The 20,844-nt window shown below is 34.1% G+C and overlaps 1 protein-coding gene across 3 annotated transcripts; it reads right to left on the bottom strand.

The window, feature by feature from the left end:
* Nucleotides 1–12,049: 12,049 nt before the first annotated feature.
* LOC149574889 (protein PHR1-LIKE 3-like) lies at nt 12,050–14,443 on the bottom strand. 3 transcript variants are annotated; one of them, XM_089814737.1, is made up of 6 exons: nt 14,103–14,443; nt 13,855–13,931; nt 13,686–13,743; nt 13,507–13,585; nt 13,081–13,150; nt 12,050–12,964 (listed from the first exon to the last, which is right to left on the bottom strand). In XM_089814737.1, exons 1-6 carry the CDS (start codon nt 14,290–14,292, stop codon nt 12,338–12,340), a joined length of 1,101 nt encoding a protein of 366 aa, XP_089670863.1. In that variant the 5' UTR covers nt 14,293–14,443; the 3' UTR covers nt 12,050–12,337. The 3 variants fall into 3 exon arrangements, with proteins under 3 accessions (XP_089670863.1, XP_089670864.1, XP_089670865.1); XM_089814738.1 differs by having other exon boundaries at nt 13,507–13,579; XM_089814739.1 differs by having other exon boundaries at nt 13,507–13,567.
* Nucleotides 14,444–20,844: the final 6,401 nt, after the last annotated feature.

The following is a 20,844-nucleotide window of genomic DNA, read 5'->3' as shown; positions in this document are numbered from 1 at the left end:
TGTCATATGAGCTTGGAATGTTCTCATTTTCTACAAGAAGGTTCATTTAGAGTTATAAGCCTACCATAAAAATCTCATTGCTCTAGCTTAAGTATCTGAGAAGTTATTATGGATTTTCAGTGGAAAATCTAGCAGAAAAATCTTCAGGCTCACTGTTGGAGGCCTTAGAGTGCCAAAAACTCAACAGAAGGGTACTTGTGCCATTTCAAGCATGTAGAACAGGAGTTGGCATTTTCGAAAAAAGTGGTTATAATAGCTAGTCAGAGCAATAGTTTGAGATTATGGCCTTTCGAAGTTTGGCTACTGAAATATCTAAAATAATTTGTCAAAAATGTATTTAGCTGACTCTATATGGATTGTTAGGGTCTGTTGGCCCTAGGTATATAGTTTGAGCATCTAGAACCTTCCCAGGAAACATAAAATTGCCTATTTAAGAAAGGCCTGAATATTGTCTAGGACAACTTTGGGTAGTAGTTCACAACTTAGTCTTGCAGATTACTGTAATGAAGGTGTCTATGTGGGTTAGTATATTGTATTTGTGAATTATGTAATTTCGCATTTGCGGTGCAAATAAGAAGTCCATATTTTGTTCTCACATTTGTTGTTTCTTTGTTTCTATTATGAGTTTATGGTTTTAACAGGAGCACCCTTCATCACTCCCCCCTCCCCTTTTAATTGCATTTAGTTTTTCCAAGATAGTAACATGGGGATACTTTTTTCAAAAAACAATTGTTAGGAAAAATAATTAACAAATAAAGAATTGATATATATTTTTCTTATTTAAAAGTTAATTGGCCCTTTTATGGATTTCCATGGAAAATTAAAGGCCTCAAATCATAATTATATTTATTTGAAGGAATTTTTAAAAATAAATAGTAGCAAGAATGAAATAGATCCTTATGCATGAATTTGACTAGCATTTATTTTTTATTTTTTAAGTTATCAAATTTGTGCACATTGATAGTTGATCTTTGAGTTTTGCGCATTATGAACATGATGTTGAAACTAGATTGAACCCAAAGTGTACCAAGATATTTCTCAAAATTAGATCTCTTAAAATTAGCAGGAAAGTAGTAGGCCTTGAGCTTTGATATCATGCTAGCGTAATTTGTTCAACCCCCTGAGTCTTTAAGTCACCTTTGAGAAAAAATCATGTCACAAATGGAGATCAGCAATATAGATTTTATAAACAATCCATGAATCATATTGATGCACAACAGATTAAATGACACAAATGAATATGACAAATCCTTATAGGAGGATGAATGCAACACTAACTATAGAACAAGATAAAACAAGAGTTTGATTACTATACATATCATGCTAAATGAGACAACACATTTAGCAAAGCTTAACCTAATTAAATAAAAAAATAGTTTTAAGTTTAGATTAAGTGAAATAAAGTGGTAAAAAAACCAAAATAGATAATTTAATAGACATTGTCCTTATTACTTTAACATTTGCACTATAAAATTTACTTAAATTTTAGTTTTAACAATTTGATCTTTCTTATCACAACTCTATAATCCACAAATTGCATATTATGTTTTCTCAACCACTCTTTCCTAACTCACCTTTCCAATAGTTTATGCTCTTCTCAATGTCTTTCAATAACCACTTATGTGGTGTTTCTGCAATATAATTATACCTATCACTTATGGTTTGTTTCATTAAACTTGCTTCTTAACTATTACATTCAACCAAAATTTTAAGATTTTGTCTATTTAGCTGGTTTTAGATATTCTTTTCAAGGCGAAAGTGGAGGACCACTATTTTTTAATATTTTAAAATAAAGTGGTTCAAAAGAGCTCTTATTAGTATACTATTTCATTGGCCAGATAGTAAAAAGAATAGTTAATATTATCTTTTTTACTTTTTGTAAATTTAATCCAAAATCTAATCAAAAAATTATGCACTTACAAAACCAAATAGAAGGAGACTCTTTGCATCTCCAAATTGCTAGAAATTATTGAGCATATCTTTAAATCATCTATTTTTCCCAAATATTGCATCATCATAAGAACAAAACATCAACATGACATTTGTAGTTACCAGTGATTAGCCATATTCTTTGATCATCTATTGTCTTTATAAAGTTGACTTGATAATGTAGGTTTGAACATTAAACAATCTTAGTTTATTAATAATCATCAATGCTATCCATTGACACCATCCCTTCTTAAACATAAGGAAATGGATTCCTAACACCAAAATTAGTGATGTTCAAATATACAAGTTAAATTTAGATCCATGGATAGAGGTTGTTAGAAATAGGAAATACTGAGAGGGGGGGTGAATCAACATTTCACAAACTTTTGCCCAACTATGGATACTTTTTATAATCTTAAAACATGCACATGTGAATATACTGAAAAGTAAACATAATAGTAAATCAATGCAACTCATAACAACATTATTTCTTAACTAGGGAAACCCTAGCCAAGGGAAAACCCTGGTGGGGATGGTACCCACAAAATGATCCACTAATCAAATGTATATTTTGAAAGATATTGATCCTATTAAGACTTTATTACATCTGTATAATGTTTCGGTCCTTGTTAGATGACTAGGCCTTGTTAGAAGCCTCAAACATGTTAGGATTTGTTATTACAATCACAAAATGTAAGCAAGATGAGCCCATTGCCCAAATATGCAATAGACAATAATATTTAGTACACAAAAGGTATAGATACAAATACTTCTTGCCAATGTTGATATCTTCAATATCTGGTTTGACCTTTGTAGCTCACTATATAATCTTCACATATACTTCCTTTTACTACTCCCAACATCAAATTTGCATCACATAACAATAACATAACCATCACAAATACATTGCAAAACTTCGCATCCAAAGATTTTTCCTTTATACAATATTATTTTGTAATGTCGGCCTTCATACCATCACATGTGTTCCAAAATGCAAAAATAAATTTTTATCACTAAGTGTTAACATATAGGATGTTATCCCTAATTGGTTAAGTAATTATTTTGGTAAAAAAACCAATTTCTTAACTTAAAATATCCAATTCCTTATCTCTATCTTGTTTTGTCTGTGTATACCTATACTCACTAAATCATCAATATCTTTGTTCGTACAACTCATAATACTCATGCACCTGCATGTTGGCTCCTTATACCATGTACTTTCTTCCCTCAACTATGCATGTGCTAATTCATTTTCTATCAACTTTAAAAGCCAAAACTATATATGTGCTGACAGATAAACTTTGTGATACTTAGACAATTTTCTAAGTTATCAACCCAAAACTTCATCTTCATAATCTATTCACTTTATACTAAATATATGTTTCCATAAATGACAACTCCATACTATCTTCCTAGCCAAATTGCCAATAATCTCCCCCTTTGGTATTGATGACAACATATGGGAAAATTAGCTAAGTCCCAAAAATCAAAATCTCAAAATTTGTGAAGTTTCTCACATGGCCATACACAATTTCAAAATGTGGATAATTTTCTAGTTATACCATCTTGCATCCTTATATCTCCTAATTACAATAATTAGATTATTCCCCCTTTGATTATAATTCTACCTTATATCTCCTTTTACATATTACATATAGAATTTTCCATACTATACTCCCCCTTTGACATCAATGAAAAAGGTGAGTCAAAAATCAAATTTTTGGGTCTACCTTTCCTTCCTTCATGTTGACTAGTTTGATATGCATGAAATACAATCAACAAAGTCGATCTTTAGATTCTTGAACTCCTTGTCCCAAGTGTCTTAGACTGCTTTAGATAGACTGATACAGATGCATAGTCTATAAGATTCAACTTCTACTACATTCAAGCATTAATAGAAAAAATTCTCATAAGATGCCTTAGCCTTATAGCATTTATCCAACTACTTCTGAATATGACTGATTTTCAAAGTGAGATGTTCTCTCAATAGTGAAAACCTCTTTACTACACTTTCTCTTTTCAACTCTATCAGACTTATCTCATTGCTGACCTTTCCAATTCTTCTCTCCAAATCCTCAATCTGCATATTTGGTAGCTGCAATTCAGTTATAATTTTTTGTAACTCAGATTATTTCCCTTTCAGTTTTTCTATGATATCTTTGATGAAATTGTATGAAAGAGCACATTATCTGTACAAAGTCTTTCCTTCAACTAAGCATATTCTTAACTCTTTAATGCAAGAGTCAAGACTTGCTAAATCACTTCTGATATTATTGCATACAATCTCAAACAATTTTTCATCATGCTTAACATGTGCCTTGGTAGATGCAACTTCCTCAATCGTATTGAACTGATTGTCCAAGCCTTTAGTCACTTATTCAACTTTCTTCTTAGGATTTGATTCTGTGACCTTTAACTAAATGATATCCTAATATTTTTTGTCACTTTATTAAGAAATTCTTGTGTCATCTTTATGCTTTTGATTTTCTCCATAATTCTAAGGGTGGCTAGTGTTGTTATCTGACTGAATATATCAATTTCAAGGTCTGTAATAGGTGTCAAAGGTGCACTTCCTGTCATGTTTTCTAACAATAGCTCAATTGAAGTCTTTTGCGTGCTTGTGCATGAGATCTCAAAGCTAGGTGCCTTAACAAAAGTAAGTGACTGAATTTATATATTCTGATTGTTCTCTTTATCTTTGTTCCACCTTCCCTCCTCTACTACTAATTGTTTTGATTCTTTTCCCTTGTCCTTTTCCTCTGTTTCTTCTTCCCTTTTCTTTTCTTCTACGTCATTCTTTCCCTCATCATCAGAACTTGTATAACCTACCATATTGTCAACACTGGGACCAAAATCCTCAAAAGGATCTTCTAATGTATCAAAAATAATGTTGGTGTTGTCAATGCTCATTGTGTCTTTACCATTGTGATCTTTGGTGTTTCTATTGTGTTGTTGCTTTCTACATCTTTCATCTTTGTGTTGTCTATTGTAGCTATTGTAGTGGGAGTAGAAATAGAAGTTGCTCCCCCTAATCTCATGCTTTTTTCTTCTTTGCTACTCTCATAAGTAGTTAACATTATTTTGTCTTTTGAAACTCTTTCATAACCTTAATGACCGCTTCCTTTGTTTCTTTATTTACTTCCTCATTATTGCCTCCCATGGACAAGATTACTCTTATCTTGTTTCTTAACAATGTCTCTAAATTCTTCATTATTTTCTCAAAGTGCCATCATTTTCAATTTCACAAAGCTTCTTGACAATTCTTTCCCTTATTGCCTTATCTCCTTCTACTACCCTCTTCTTTCTATTTACCAATCTTTCATTCAAGTCTCTACGTATTTGTCTTTGTATATCTACAGACTTTTGATTAGATAAGATCATATGTCCAATAGCTACATTTTCTAACTGTAGTTTCTCAAAGGTATCTTAGAGATCATATAATTGACCAAGTTTAGTAAAGTTTCCTTCATTTATGATCATATTATTCTTGTTATCGATCTTTGGCTTCCACTTCTTTCTACCCTTACTTGCAGTCTCATTTTTGTCCTTTTCTTCCTCTTCTTATGATTTCTCTTATTCTTTATTCTTTCTCTTCTTCTTCTTCTTCTTCTTCTTGTTCTTCTTTCCCACACATGTTACTATTGTTGTAGGTTTTTTACGAGGTCCTATGCTAATTACTTGACTCTTTTGTGTTTTGGTGGCTCTATTGGTTCCTAATTAACCTCTACTAACTTCACATACCTTCTTGTGCTTGGAGGTGTATGTTGTCTAAACCTTTACTATACTCACATCCTCTTCCTCTCTAGGCTAAACTAGTGGTACTAGAACAACTTGTGACAATGGTGTAACTGATGCATATGGAGCTTGTACTAGTGATGGTCCTACAATTGTAACTCCTTTAGCTAATCCACCTACAATTTCTAATGGTTTTGCAATCAAAATCTCTAAGTGTCCTCTTGCTCTCATTTCTCTTGTGCAATATCCATAGCTTCTCTAAATTCCTCTTTGTTGATGCTAGATTCTTTTAAAATCTCTTTTAATTTCTTGTCAACTTTCTTCCTAATATCATTGTTATACAATTGACTATCCACTTTTCTCAATTTTTCTTCATATGTGCCCCATCTAGGACACTCCTCATCCTTTTCCGATTCTAGTATTATATTCACATACCCTTCAATTATCTCCTCTATCATCTCATACCCTATAGGGTCAATGAACTTAACTCTGAATTCAACTGCTTCCATACATGTTGCATTAGTTTCTACCATAAAACATATTTCATCCTTATATTTTCAACTATAACGGGTGGAATTCTGAATCTTTGCTTCATTACAGCTTCATCATCCTAGTGATATATTTTGTAATTCTTTCCTCAAGTTATTTTCTATAGTAATGTGTGATTAATTCCATTGTGCACTTGTTAGAGTTTCATTCATATTTTGGCATACCAAGAAATTTTTGCATCACTTAGAAGAATAAGTGTGCCAACAAAGACTAAAATTTGAATGCTACATTTTTGGTTTTCTTAATTCTATCTATATTGTCAACCAATTGCTGCTTAAGAATCTCACACATATTAGCTTTCTCCCTTCTTATAGTCATCATAAATGTTGCATGGATGAATCCAACAAGTAAAAAGTTCACTCTCAAATTGTAATTCATCTTATATCTATTTATTTTATTGATAAACCTCACATCATATTCCTCAATCTTATCTAGCTTCATGCTTCTTCCATCAAATACCGATTTCAAGCTTGTCTCAACCAATTTCTTGACATTTTTCACATCCATAGGATTACTTCCTTCATTACTTAGTCCAGTTAACTTATGAATCATGCCATTACCAATCATGACTTGAATGTCACTCACCCAAAACATGTCTTCACAAACTTGGCTCAGAATTATCCTTGTCCATTTATGTTGATCAAACTCCTCAAAGATCATATACCTAGTAATGTTTAGGTTTTCTGAATGTTCAAACCCTTGTTTGAATGATAATTCATTTTTGTTAAATAGGTTCATGTCGTGGTGAATATCCTCATCTCTAATTGTCTCAAATTTGCAGTGAATGTAAGCGTGGATATCTTCTACATGTAACACTCTAGCACGTACTTGTGAAAATGTACTAGATGGGTCATCTTCTAAAGAAATGTATGGGTACTTCTTAAACTTATACCTAGGTCTCTCATTCACCTCACAAACTGTTGGGGTTTCTAATTCTTCCCAATTTAAACCTTCAAATTATAACTGTGCAAGTGATAAATACCTTAAAATTGTGAATTTAGGGCATGCTGAATTGCTTTCAATTCTACTTTAATATACTTTAGTATGCTCTTAAGGGATTCTTAACTTCTTGCACGATCAAATAGTACTCAAAATTTGATTTCACCCTTTAAATCCTTTCAAATTTACTTCTACATTAAATGCACAAGTACAAAAGCTTCAAAAAGTTGTTCTTATTAATCAGAGAACTTGTATCTCTTTGCACACTCACATATGAACTCAAAATCTCATGTGCACTTAGGTGTGGCTTCCTTTCATCCATAATTACCTCATATTAACTGTGCAAGACATAATTCTTCTTCTAAGGGTTCAAATAATTTTTCGATGTTATTTCCCTTATAATTTTCTAATGAAATGATTGCTTAGATTGATAAAGGTTGGTTTGCAACTATTACTAACTTCAACTTTTTTCAGATGTTTCACTTGACTTCTTCTCTACCCATGCTTGTGAACTTGTTGGTGTCTTAGCTTTAACAAATATTTCATTGAGGTCTTCTACATGTTCTTTCACATTTTCTTTTTGACTGTTACTGCTATTCTCATTACCTTTAAAGTTTGGTGTTCTCATGTTGTTTGGCATTCTAATATTGCTCATCCTATAAAATCTTGATGTATGTCCCATGTTGTTACAAATCCGGCATGCGAGATCACATTGTTTCCATATCTAGGTCTTCATTAATTGATTTTTCATATGCAATATCTAACAATATGTCCAAAGTTGTTGCACTTATAACATTTTTTCCTCCAATAGGTCTACTAGCCATAGGGTTAGTAACTTGATACATATTATTATTAGATCTAGGTCTTTTACATTCACTAGCTCTATGTCCATAACCATAACAATTATAACAATAACTAGAAATAGGGTTAGTATACTTACCTATACAATCCTTCTTCCTATGACCAGCTCCATTGCATGCGTAACATTTTCCAGTGAATTTCCTCTTTACTCTTTTAGGTGGTTCAGTTTGTTTAGGTACATCTTTAAAATGATTAGAATCAAACTCGTTCAAATCTTCTTGCTATTGTTTAGGATGTTGAATCACATGTTTTGATTCCTCTGTAACTTTAGATCTCTTCAATGATTCTCCCATGTGATAACCAATACCATTCTTATCATAAGGAGGTCTTTGTGCCGTGATATACTCATCAAGTTTCTCACCACTAGAATACAACTTCTCAATATGTTTCTTTGTCTATGTAAGCTCTCCTTTCACAATAGCATTGTACTTCTTAAGTTCTACATACTGTAACTTTAAAGATTCAAGTTTATATGTCACCTTGGTAAGTTTGGATTTCAGATCTACATTCTCAGATCTCAAAACTAATTCAATCTCTTTGTCATCATCCTTCAAACACAATTTTAAATTTATCATCTCTAGCTCATGCTTCAGTATCTCATTTTCTTTCTTAAGCCTTGAAACCTCATTACTTTCCTTGACTTGATCTTTCATCTCTTTCTCGGATTTGATAGTTTATATCTTGTCTTTTAGCTACTCAATGTAGTCCTTTACATTTTCATACTTGTCCTTTAGAGTATCTCTTTCTTTTGTGATTACATCAAGTTACTCAAGAGCTTCTTCTAGGTTCTTCTGTAACTGATCCATATCCTTAGGGATCTTACTCAAGTTGTTAGGCCTTCTCTGAGTCACTGTGTTGTGATACCAATTGTTAAAAACAAGAAATACTAAGAGGGGGGTGAATCAATATTTTCAAAAACTTTTTCCCAACTAAGAATATCTTTTATAATTTTAAAACATGCACATGTGAATATATTGAAAAGTAAACATAAGAGTAAAGAAACGCAACTCATAACACCATTATTTGTTAACTAGGGAAACCCTTGCCTAGGGAAAACCTTGGTGGGGATGGTACCCATAAAATGATCCACTAATCAAAAATACTTTATGAAAGATATTGACCTTGTTAGGAGTCTATTACATCCATATAATGTCTCATTCCTTGTTAGAGGGCTAAGCCTTGTTAGAAGCCTCAATTCTATTAGGAGTTGTTATTACAATCACAAAATGTATGCAAGATGAGCCCACTACCCAAACATGCAAGATACAATTATATTTAGTACACAAAAGGTATAGATACAAAAACCTCTTGCTAATGTTGATATCTTCAATATCTGATTTGACCTTTGTAGCTCATTGTACAACCTTCACATATACTACCTCTTACTACTCTCAACATCGAATTTGCATCACATAACAATAGCATAACCATCACAAAAACATTACAAAACTTGGCATCCAAAGATCTATTCTTTATACTATATAATTATGTACTATAGGCCTTCATACCATCATGGGTGTCCAAAAATACAATATTGACATTTTCTCACTTAGGGTTAACATCTAGGATGTCATCCCTAATTGGTTAAGTAATTGTTTTGGTAAACAAAATAATTCCTTAACTTAAATATTCAATTCATTATCTCTGTTCTATTCAACCCTTGTATACTTGTACTTACTAAATCATCATTATCTCTATCCGTATAACTCATAATGACTCGCACACTTGCATGTTGATTCCTTATACCCTGTACTTGCTTCCCTCAATTGCACACATGCCAATTCGTTGTCTATCAAATTCACTAGCCAAAACTATATCTTTGTTGATAGATAAACTCTATGATACTTAGACAATTTTCTAAGTTATTAACCCAAAACTTCATCTTCATAATCTGCTCACTTTATACTAAATATATGTTGCCATAAATGACAACTCCATACTATCTACCTAGCCAAATTGCCAACAGAGCCTATATCTACATGTGTAAAAATTAGCTCCATAGTTGTAGAAGTGAACCAAAATGACAAACAACAATTTCCTCTAACTCAAGGTGATTGCCTAATTAAAAGACAAAATTTTGATATAATCAAACCAACGTCAAACATAAAGCTAAATGCAATTATCTTATTCATTTAAAATTTGTACATTTATATCAACAATGTTGTCAAACTTAACTCTTTATCCTACATTAAATTGCTTATTCAATATATTTTAATTTATGTGAAGTGTGATTTTATGTGTGATTTATTCACGTAGTTAGGTTAGAACTTAAAATATAAAACAGATGCACAAAAGCTCCCTAAATTCTAAATTGGAACAAACCTTAAATAGAGCATATGAATTGGAACCTAGCAAACAAAACACAAACTACCATGAAACTCTATTGCAAGTGTAACTTTAATGACAATTAAAATATTTGTCATTTGTACACAAATGTTGTATATTTTGACATATAGGTAGCATAAAATGGATGGGTCAAATGCATAAGATGGTGTCTATTGATATATTTTTGGAAGGGAAAATAGATGGTGGAAGTGTGGTAAATATATGAATAATAAACAATGAACAAAACAACTTCTCATAGGATTGAAGAAGGTGGCTCATAATGGAATGAGCTTGAAAATGAAGGGACATGATGTATTTACTAAAAACAATAAATTGTTAAAATCATAGAATATGGGGGATAAGGTAGATTTAGGGGCTACTTCATTCTTTTGGAATACATAGGAGAATATCTAGACTCGATAGTAGATTTTATTTTTTAAATAGATGGTGGAAGTATGGTAAATATATGAATAGTAAAGAATGAATGAAACAACTTATCATAGGATTGATAAGAAGATGGTGGGTCGCTTGAAAATGAAAAGATAAGATTAGCTTTTACTAAAAATAATATATTGTTAGAATCATAGAATATGGGGTACACCATACATTTAAAGATTGCTTCATTCTTTTGGAATTTAGTGGGAGAATATATAGATTCAAATATTTAAACCAATAAAATGAAAAACAAGATCAATAGATAATAAAATTATGTATCTATATGTAAAAGCAAATAGACTAATTAAATAATTATGAACTAAATAGAATATTTTTAATTACCTAACAAGAATTTAAAAGTAACCACTGCATTTACAATTATATAGAACATGTTCTTACATAAATGAAATAAAACCAGCCTTATTAGAAAACAGTCCATCGCCTTGATCTTGGTAATCCATCCCCCTTTGTCCCAATACTAAGTACAGACAATACCATATTTACTGGATCATATATAATTATGACAAACCAAGATTGCATCGCACTGTTTGACTGATTTAAAATGGAAACAAATTTTTGAACCATGCTTTATTTATTTGATCGATGTTTTATCAATTTACAAGCTATCCCCACATTTTTCTTTTGCAATGATGACCACTGGAAACGTAGATCCAATAAACAAACACAGTTTAATCCAAAAATTTGTTTTCAATTATCATGGACTGTAAAAAGCTTATATCTTCTATGATTCAAACTTAGCAATTTTGATTTTAAGATCTATAAATTGAATGAAATGCACAGCATTAATAGACAATGTTGCAGGCATTCAATCTTGTTCAAGATCCTTTCTGTTTCTTGAGATCAGATTTTGCCCATCGCGAGGATGTTTACCTTGGCATTCATAGTTATGTTCAAGATGATTATCATGATCGAGATTTGAGTAGAATTGCAAATCTATTGGCAATACAACAAATTTGAAACAGAACTTAGTTTGGTTTCTGTCGTGAAATGCTTAGTTGAGGTACAGAGTTATGTTCAAATCATTGGTGGGTTTCAACGTTCCAGGAAAAAATTTCATTGAAGTTAAAAGACCCCATCTAGTTTACAAGGTGCATGTCTAAACGTTAAAATCCCATGTTCTTGTACCGGGTCTATTGTTCTCATAGGAAACCTTACAAAAACTAAAAATGGTATTCAAAAAATTGCTTCTGAAATCATCCAACCATGTTTTTTTTCGACATTTTACAGCACACTCAATAATCCATCGCATGCAGTATATACAAACAGTATTTTGCATTAGATACTAAATCTATTATAGCGTTCAGCATGTCTATAGCATCATGATGATCAATTTGTACTGACTTCTCAATCTGTGGATCTTTGACTATAGGAGGGCATTGATTCCACATAAGCATGGAATGAAGATCAAACTGCAAAAGTACTTTCAGCAAAATAGTACACAAAAAGGGTAGCTCTGAATATCCACCCTCTTCAACACAGCCAAAACAACCTACAATTCATGAGCAAAACTTGGCATATGGGAATTCAACAATAGCTGAAATCTTCACTTTCCCCAACCATATACATTAAGATCCAGATCTCTTGGTTGATGTATAACTGAACCCTCACTTCTCATATTCAGATCCAATTCATCACTATTAGAGTAGATATTATTCATGGACATTCTGTCATGTGAAAGAGGTCTTTTTGCTCTAGGCCTTTCAACTGTACAAGGCTCAACAAGCCCTTCCCTATTTTCCCTTCTACTAGGACTATCGCTACACCCATTGAAACTTAGTCTTTGGGTCTTGGAAGGAACATTATCTTCATCCCAATCATGTCTAGGCCTTCTCTTTTCATTTGAACTATTTGATTCAATCCCACTTTCTTCCATATTGTGTCTTGTGAAGTGATTTTGAGAAGAGGAATCTAAAGTGGTGTGTGAATTACTCAATTGTGGGCATTCAAGATCTCCTTTCAAGGTTAACAATGGAGACCCATTGAGGGCACCGAAATGGGTTCTCAGATTGTGAGTAGGAACTTTTGAGGCTAACTCGGCGAGCTCGGTGCGTGTAGCTTCAAGCCCTGGAGATGCTGATGTCTCTGATGACAATGTCTGCTGTGCTTTCTCTAATATAGTCTGCAAGTACTTCCCCTGTGCTTCGATTTTCAATTGGAGGCGCCTTTGGACCTTTACTAATTGCAAGGGGCAAATTAGGTCATTTGGATGCCTCAATTATGAAGGTTGACATGCAAAAATAGGAATACTATTTTAATGGATTGTGGAAAATTACTATCTTCAAATACCTCTAGTTGCTCATGAAGTCTTTTCTGCACTTCAATCTGTGCCCTCAGAGCCTCTGCAATCTGCATTGCCCTGCCAAGAAATGGGTAACTTGATCAAATCAATCCAAAACCCAGACCAGAACAGAAACAACTGTGCTGGAATATGTAATGCGTATTGCATATGGATAATTGGGTATGTGTTTTTCATCAATGCTTTGGATCACACTCTGTAATCCACCATCAGGAATCAAGAGCAAGAAGAGGGTGTGTGATAATAGAGAGAGTGTGATAATTCCTGATGATGGATCCAATCGGAATCGTTGATGAAAAAACATATACACAATCAAAAACCAGAAAATACATGCAATATTCAAATGGATTGTGGAAATCTGATCAATTTGATGTATAAATGTAATCATATTTCCTATTGTGAACTTTGCTACTTACTCGTTGTGACTTGGTGTGATATTGCTATCTCTGTCCATCATGCGCAGAGAGTGTGTAGCATCTGGATTTCTCTCTGAACCTTGAAAAATAAAACATTATGGCCAGTGAAATGAGAATTAAGCTATTAACAGGGTTTTTTCCTCAAGGACAATGATATAGAAGTTCACAAATCTACATACCATGCTTAATTGTCCCACTGCTGACTTCTTTGTGTGGTTGCTTCCCAAGCCTATATTTCTGTAATAAGCAATTACAACACACCAATCAAATCGAATTCTGATGAATTTGCTTTGATGGGGTTGATAAAATGGGTCTATTAATCAAGATTATCCATTAAACTCTGCATACCTGAAGATGGCTTTTCAAATGGTACAGCGTAAGCCCCTTCACACCCATGACTCTCATAACCAACTTTGGTGTGGCTTCTGCAGAAAATTGTACTAATCAATTTGAAATCCAGACAACATGGGCATGATTATCCAGAGACCCTTTTCGTAAGAAGCACAATCAATTCAATCAAAAACTTAACAAAACCAAACAACAAATCAAAGAGGGCTAATCTTAATCATGGTAGTCAATATCGATATAGTTCGTACTTTCAGGGCCGCCAAGCTGAGAAACAGCATCAACAAATCTTTCATGGAGATCTGGTGTCCATCTGAGACGAGGCTTGGGATCGGCAGAAATGACAACCCCAGAGTCGCATGAATAATTTGATTCAATCAGCCTTTCGGGTTGAGGATGCAGTACTATCCCTGGATTGCTAGGATACTCCAACTGGTACATTCTCCAATTCAAATGAATCTATTTTTATAAACCAAACTTCCCAAAAAAAGCCCGTCCTCAATACTCTTCCTGAACCTTAAAAAGCAATATGTCGGTACAGAAACCCTGAGATGTTGGTACAGAAACCCTGAGACAAGTTCTGATCAGGAGCCAGTTCTACACACATATTAAACTCTACTTACAGCTCAATCAAACCGACTACTCTGTCTGTTTATGATGGAGGAATATTCCCCTTTCGACCTCAATCCATTCATTATTAAACCCCCTTTTGTTGAAATGGATTAATATATATATGAAAGTAGGTACTCGAAACATGGGGTTTAACTTGGAGCTGGTAATAAGGAATATGACCCGATGGACATCTGTTGCCAGATAAGGAAAATAGGGTACGGAGAAGGATTGATGGTACAGGGCTGGAGAATCTTTTTGAAAGTAGAAAATGTGGTGGCCTGGTCGGTTTGGCGAATAATTGTGATTTTTTACAAAAGACGGAAATGGATAACTTGTGGGGCAATGGTGAGCTTAATTACAAGACTCATCTCTTAACACTGTGCTGCCACGCGTGTAAAAGTGTTTCATGCGTAGCAGTCCTGTAATGAAGAGCTACTGGACACGTCGGTGGGCATAAGAACTTCTCACAAAGCAATGAATGGAACTGCTCGGCACCAAATCGTAATAGCAAATTCATCTGGGCTCTTTCTCAATTTCTATTATTATCAAAAGTAGCCAAAGAGGTGTCAGACACGAGGGGGTCTGAATCGGGTCCCTAAAATGTCTATGTGGTGGCATTTGCTGGTTTGTAGCTCGCAGGCTCTGTGGCTCATTGGGTTGCCTTTAAAGTCTGAACCCTCCATTAAAAAAAAAAAGTAGCAAGAAGATCAGATTTGAAAAAAGGAATTCCAACTTATTATATTCATGTTTCTTAGTAAGATTGTGTGTGAGTTTTTCAGCATCAAGGTTTGGTATCATATTCAATGATCCATCATCAAGATGAGAGAGCTAAGAATGTGATATGGAGTTACATATAGTCCTATAAACCGGTTGATCTCATAGGCGTCATTAGAATCCTTCATTCATACATTCTTTCTTATGCTTGTATCATATAGTTACATTTCTAATTGATTGTTGGAAAAGCTTTGATATGTCTAATGTTTGGGGGTTTTCCTAAGTCTCAATCAAATTTCAATGTCTCAAATTCTTTAGTGGGTTAATTTGTATTCATAGATTACAATAGAAACATTAAAAACTGTTGAATGGTTTTCTCAAATGGGAAATTGCTTATCAAAATAGTGTTATCAATGCAAATATTGAAGTAGTTGTCACTCTATACACCATTTTATAAGATTTTGAGTACTACTATTTGATATGGTTGTGTGAATCTAAATATTGAACTAGGAGTTAGTCAATATGCTACCTTCAAGGATTTAGTCAATATGGTTGTACTAATGTAAATATTGTAGTGGTTAGTCAATATACTATGTTAAAAGGAAGTGACAAATTGACTTGAGATGTATCATTGGTTAACTAGACTTATGAGATTTGAGTGCCAGTGATCAATATGGTGCTATGAATGTAAATACTAAGTAGTTATTAGTCAATACACCATCTTAAAAGGAACTCAGATGTTAAGAGGCTTATTTATGAATTAGGTTTACAAGATTACAATATTTGCTTTAGGATTATACAATTTAATTTGCTTTCAATCTCTTTGTTTGACATCTCTCTTTTTACTTTATTCATTTGAAGAAACATAAAATATTTGTTAAATATGAAGAATGCATTCATCAATATGTTGATACAAAAGTAAATATTAAGTGGTTGTTAGCCAATACATATCCTTAAGAACATCAAGATATCAAAGTTTTCTAATATTATTTTGGACCAATACACAATCATATGCTCTGAGGCATATGAACATTTGAAAATCATGGAATGACTATAAAAATGAATAATGCACTAATCAATAAGGTGTTAAGAATGTAAATATTGGAGGGGGGCTAGCCAATACACAATCTTTAAGGAATTTAGCCATTGACTCAAGAGTCTTTCTTTCTATATATTTAATCGGATATTGAAAAATAGAGCTCAAGGAAAATTAATATTATTTTTTTGCAAAAAGAGATACAAGAAAGAATGGAGTTTTAAATATTACTAAACTTTATACCAAATGATAGTATGAAATGCTTTTTAACTCATTTGAAAAAATGTGAAATGATTCTTAAATATGAAGAATCTATTGATCAATATGATGCTATGAATGCAAGTATTGAAGAAGTGATTGTTATTCTTGTTAGGCAATACAAAGTCTTAAAGGGATTGTGTCATGTCCCCTTTTCAAATAATTAAAAAATAATAATCTTTGCTAAGGCAGGCAGGCCCAAGAAAGTGAAGTTTCGGAAAAAGGGGGTTAATCTTTGGAAACCGTTGGACTAATAAATAAAAATTATTATTAAAATATGTTTCATTAACCTCTCTTGGACGTGAGTTACAGTTATACCCTCTTTTAAGGGGTTTTGGAGGCATTTTGGGCTCATTCCAGAACTTGATTTTGCTGATTTCTTTGTTATTCTTCAGAGGCTACCAAACCTGTGGAGAAGGAGACCCAAGAACGGGAGTTTGCAGGTTTCCAGGGAGACCCAAGAACGGGAGTTTGCAGATTTTCAGGAAGGCTAAGGACGGGAGTTTGAAGCCATTCCATGTGCATGCTCATACAGAGTTTGCCTTTGTGCTGAACAGTGTAGATTTGTGGGTTTTTGGGTGTGTTTTTTGCATGAGTTTGGTGTTTTCAGTTGAGCATTTCATATCAGTTTTGGTTGCTGCTGTATTTTAGACTTTAAGCTGTTAAAATAGAGCTGAATATATGTATTGGGACGTGATTAAACTTCTGAGATAGTTTATTAGTGTTTTTGTGATGTTTTCGGGCATTTTTGTGTTAATTTCGGGAGCCCGATGAGCATAGTTTTTGTCCTACATTTGTGAGCTGCTGTGTAAAGGCTATATAGATCTGGAAATGTCATTTTTGTAAGAAAACTTGGCAACAAAGAATATAACCGTTTCCACATAACCCATAATAAATCTGAAATAAACACGAAATTAAAATTCACATGCAAAAGAATAGACAACATACCCACAAAATTGTGACACAATATATACCCTGGGAAACCCTCATTGAGAGAAAAACCCAGCCTCCAAAAGCATCCATCATCAGGTATTATTCAGCAAAAAATACCATTGCCATACAACCATGGAAGCCTTCATGGCCATAGCCACAACCGAGCAAACTATGTGAACAAGCATGAATCCACACATCCCATGCCATGCTTTCAACCTTCACAAATGCTCCCTTGGCTAACCTGTCAAGCCTTGTCCCGCTCGACTCTTGCCTTTTGTCTTCTCCTTGTCCCTATCTCTCTCACACAACAACTACCCTTGTGGCTGCTTATATAGTAGCAAGTCCCACAAAACCACCAAGTGGTATTACATAAACCATGTGCTAAAACCATGTGCTACCTAACCCACTGACCCCACATTTAATATTGGGCATTTAATTTTTTTCCCCAATATTAAATAATTACATGAAATATTTTCACAATGTTACAATACAACTCATCAAGAATATTCCATGGGAATCTTTACATGTTGCACGTCCATCTAGGTACAACATTACATAATAAAATAAAATAATAAAATAACAATATTATGCAATGTGTGCAACACCCATTATCTCAACAATCTCCCACTTGTTGTATACATTGCATAGGGTCAATCTGTAGCCAAACAAAATGAACAAGGGAACAATCCCTCCCAGCACATCCACCATCATGGATCAAAATACACCAAGTGCTCCATCCTGGTACCTGCAACAAAATCAAAGTATCCAGCATCTCGAACATGAATGATCTCACCTCCTATTATGCCACTGCCACTAGACATACATAGAAGCCATCCAAAGAGAAAGCCACCCAACTTGTCACATTAGAAGATCATAAAATCCTGTACCAACTGAAATTCCAAGCACAAAAACCTGATCCAAAGGTAATCACATGTATCTGTAGTTGTCAAAATATCCATAGCTGAAATAGTACCCACAGCAAAGTGCCAAACCATCCAACTATCCATACCTCAAAGTTATAACAAGTGAATCTTATATCACCGACATATCCAATCTATAACCTGCAATCACAAGCCTCAAGAGCAATACCTGCCACATATATACCAAGAAGCTCCCATTGCAAAAGATAATGTCAAATCTATAACCAATCCACTCAACACATCTCAAAGAAGTGAATCCATGTAGTATCAAGGACATCCACAATACATAAACTGATATCCTGCAAGAAAAATTCTCATAACAAGTCTCCAATAGTCTCCCAAATTCTCCACAACCAACAAAGGAAAGAGATAAAGAAATAACCATGTCATCTCTCACATGACAAACATGAGCACAAACCAGTGATCACAATCTCGAACCAATCTCAAATCCAATGTAAGAAGAAACTGAACATCCAGGAAGATAACCAAGACCAAGAGAAACCATGCAAATTATAACCTGTATCATGTCCTTCTACACACACCTCTAGATGTAAACTGTGCAAGTATGATCTCCTCCATAAAACCCCAACAAGAAGCCTCAACAACACCCAAACCATACCATATAACTAATCATGGATGTAAGCCTCTCACAAGAAGATCAAACTCAATAAACCCATTCCTAAACCAAGGAATAACCATTCCTAATCCAAGGAAAATGCCCAATATAAAAGCATCTCCCAAACTCAACCAGCATAACAACATATGCACATGGAGATAACCAATGCTAAACCATCTCTCAAATGAACCCTCCAGAACTAACTCATGTACCATAGCTCAAGATCCATATCCATGAAAGATAAGCATAAATATAATGCAACTGAGAGAAAATAATGGGCTATACCTCTCAAGTAGCAAACCGCCGAGTGGACCAAGAGTGGGGAATGAGAATGCTCATCAAGATACCCAAGTCTCCAACCAAGACTCATCTAAGAACAATCTCCTCTCAAGTCCATATCAGGTGACTGCCCCTCAGACTTCCTGTTGAAACCATTAACCATCCCAACAAATACTTCTCTAATCCAAGAGAAATCAGCATCACCACTATCTCTAAGTATCCATGAGCACCTGTAACCAATCAATCCATGCCAACTCCAAATGCAACATAGCAATATCATGAAGTATCCAGCTTATGATCAGTGTACTCAATACCAAGAAACTAAACCAAGATCAATGTCAAAGTCCCAACCATGGCCTCAGGAACATAAACATGACAACATGATCTTACCATCTCAACCAAAGAGATAACATGCTCCATATGAACACACCGTAACATGTCACAACTCTAAATGCGTATCAAGAGTATACCATGACATAATAATGAAACCATCCTCATACCAAGGATAACATGCCAAATAAAAGCATAAACCACACCTTTTCCAAGAACCCTATGAGTCCTCAAGATGCAACCATCTCCACACACCATGAAGAAAACCATCTCCACATACCAGGAAGAACCATCTCCACATACCATGAAGATAACCAAGAACTCCATGAGTCCTCAAGATCTAACCATCTTCAAACACCATGAAGATAACAAGTGCACCATGCAAATGTCAAAGACGCTTCTGCAGCAATAGGATCTAAGACAAACCTCCAACATCTACAAACACTCAATAAATATATCAATGCCAACAAAACTCCCACTCAACCATGGTACCAAGTCACCTGTGGCATCATAGAATCCATCCTCTCCAAACCAAGAAGATATAAACCAAACCAGGAACTAATCCTGCACTGTCACCCCATCACTGTCACAAGCTCCCACTGAACCATGTATCCAAGCTATCCATGACATAATGATGAAAAAACTCATCCTCTAACCATGAGAATCAACCAAGGCATCAAACCATCAAAGAACTCAAAGTACACATCATGAGCTCCTCAAAAGAAACTAAATAACCATGATCCTCAACCAAGAAGATATACCACCATAACCAAATCAGAAATCCAAGCTAATGAACATCAAGGATGTACCTGTATATTCAATCATGTCATGCCAAAATCCATGACACCATGATCACATCCATGAACCGAGCATCTGGCTCTCAAAGTGTCCAACCTGTCAACATAGTCAACCACAATCCTCCACCATGACTGTACTTGGTAACAACATCTCATCCCTTCTACATGAAGAAAATAGTAAATCATGTGACTTAGGGCATAGACAACCCAAATCCAAGCCACCAATCTAAATATGCATCAATAATGAAAGATCAATGGGCAAAGATAACCCATAACCAAGCTATAAGTGCAACCTGTAAGTATAGACCGCTTACAACACTGCACAACTTGTAGACCCAACAAGTCATCATGCATATCCAAACCAAACACTGATAACCATATCATCATGAGGCCAATCTGAAATATGAACTGAGTATACAATGACATCAAAACTTAAATCTCCAATGCCATAAACTCACAATGTTACCATAGTCAAAATATATACCATAAACTATTCAG

The sequence above is a fragment of the Cupressus sempervirens genome, chromosome 2 (assembly GCF_028749045.1).
Source record: "Cupressus sempervirens isolate cs-2001-9-10 chromosome 2, ASM2874904v1, whole genome shotgun sequence".
In the NCBI taxonomy this organism is placed as follows: Eukaryota; Viridiplantae; Streptophyta; class Pinopsida; order Cupressales; family Cupressaceae; genus Cupressus; species Cupressus sempervirens.
Note: the sequence above shows the minus strand (reverse complement) of the source record. Positions and strands in the feature narration are given on the sequence as shown.

Coding starts and splice junctions, on each gene's coding strand:
- LOC149574889 (XM_089814737.1), bottom strand. CDS start 14,292: ATGTACCAGTTGGAGTATCCTAGCAATCCAGGGATAGTACTGCATCCT. Junction 13,744..13,854: donor ATTTGAAAAGCCATCTTCAG/GTATGCAGAGTT, acceptor TGCTTATTACAG/AAATATAGGCTTGGGAAGCA. Junction 12,965..13,080: donor GACTTCATGAGCAACTAGAG/GTATTTGAAGAT, acceptor CAATTAGTAAAG/GTCCAAAGGCGCCTCCAATT.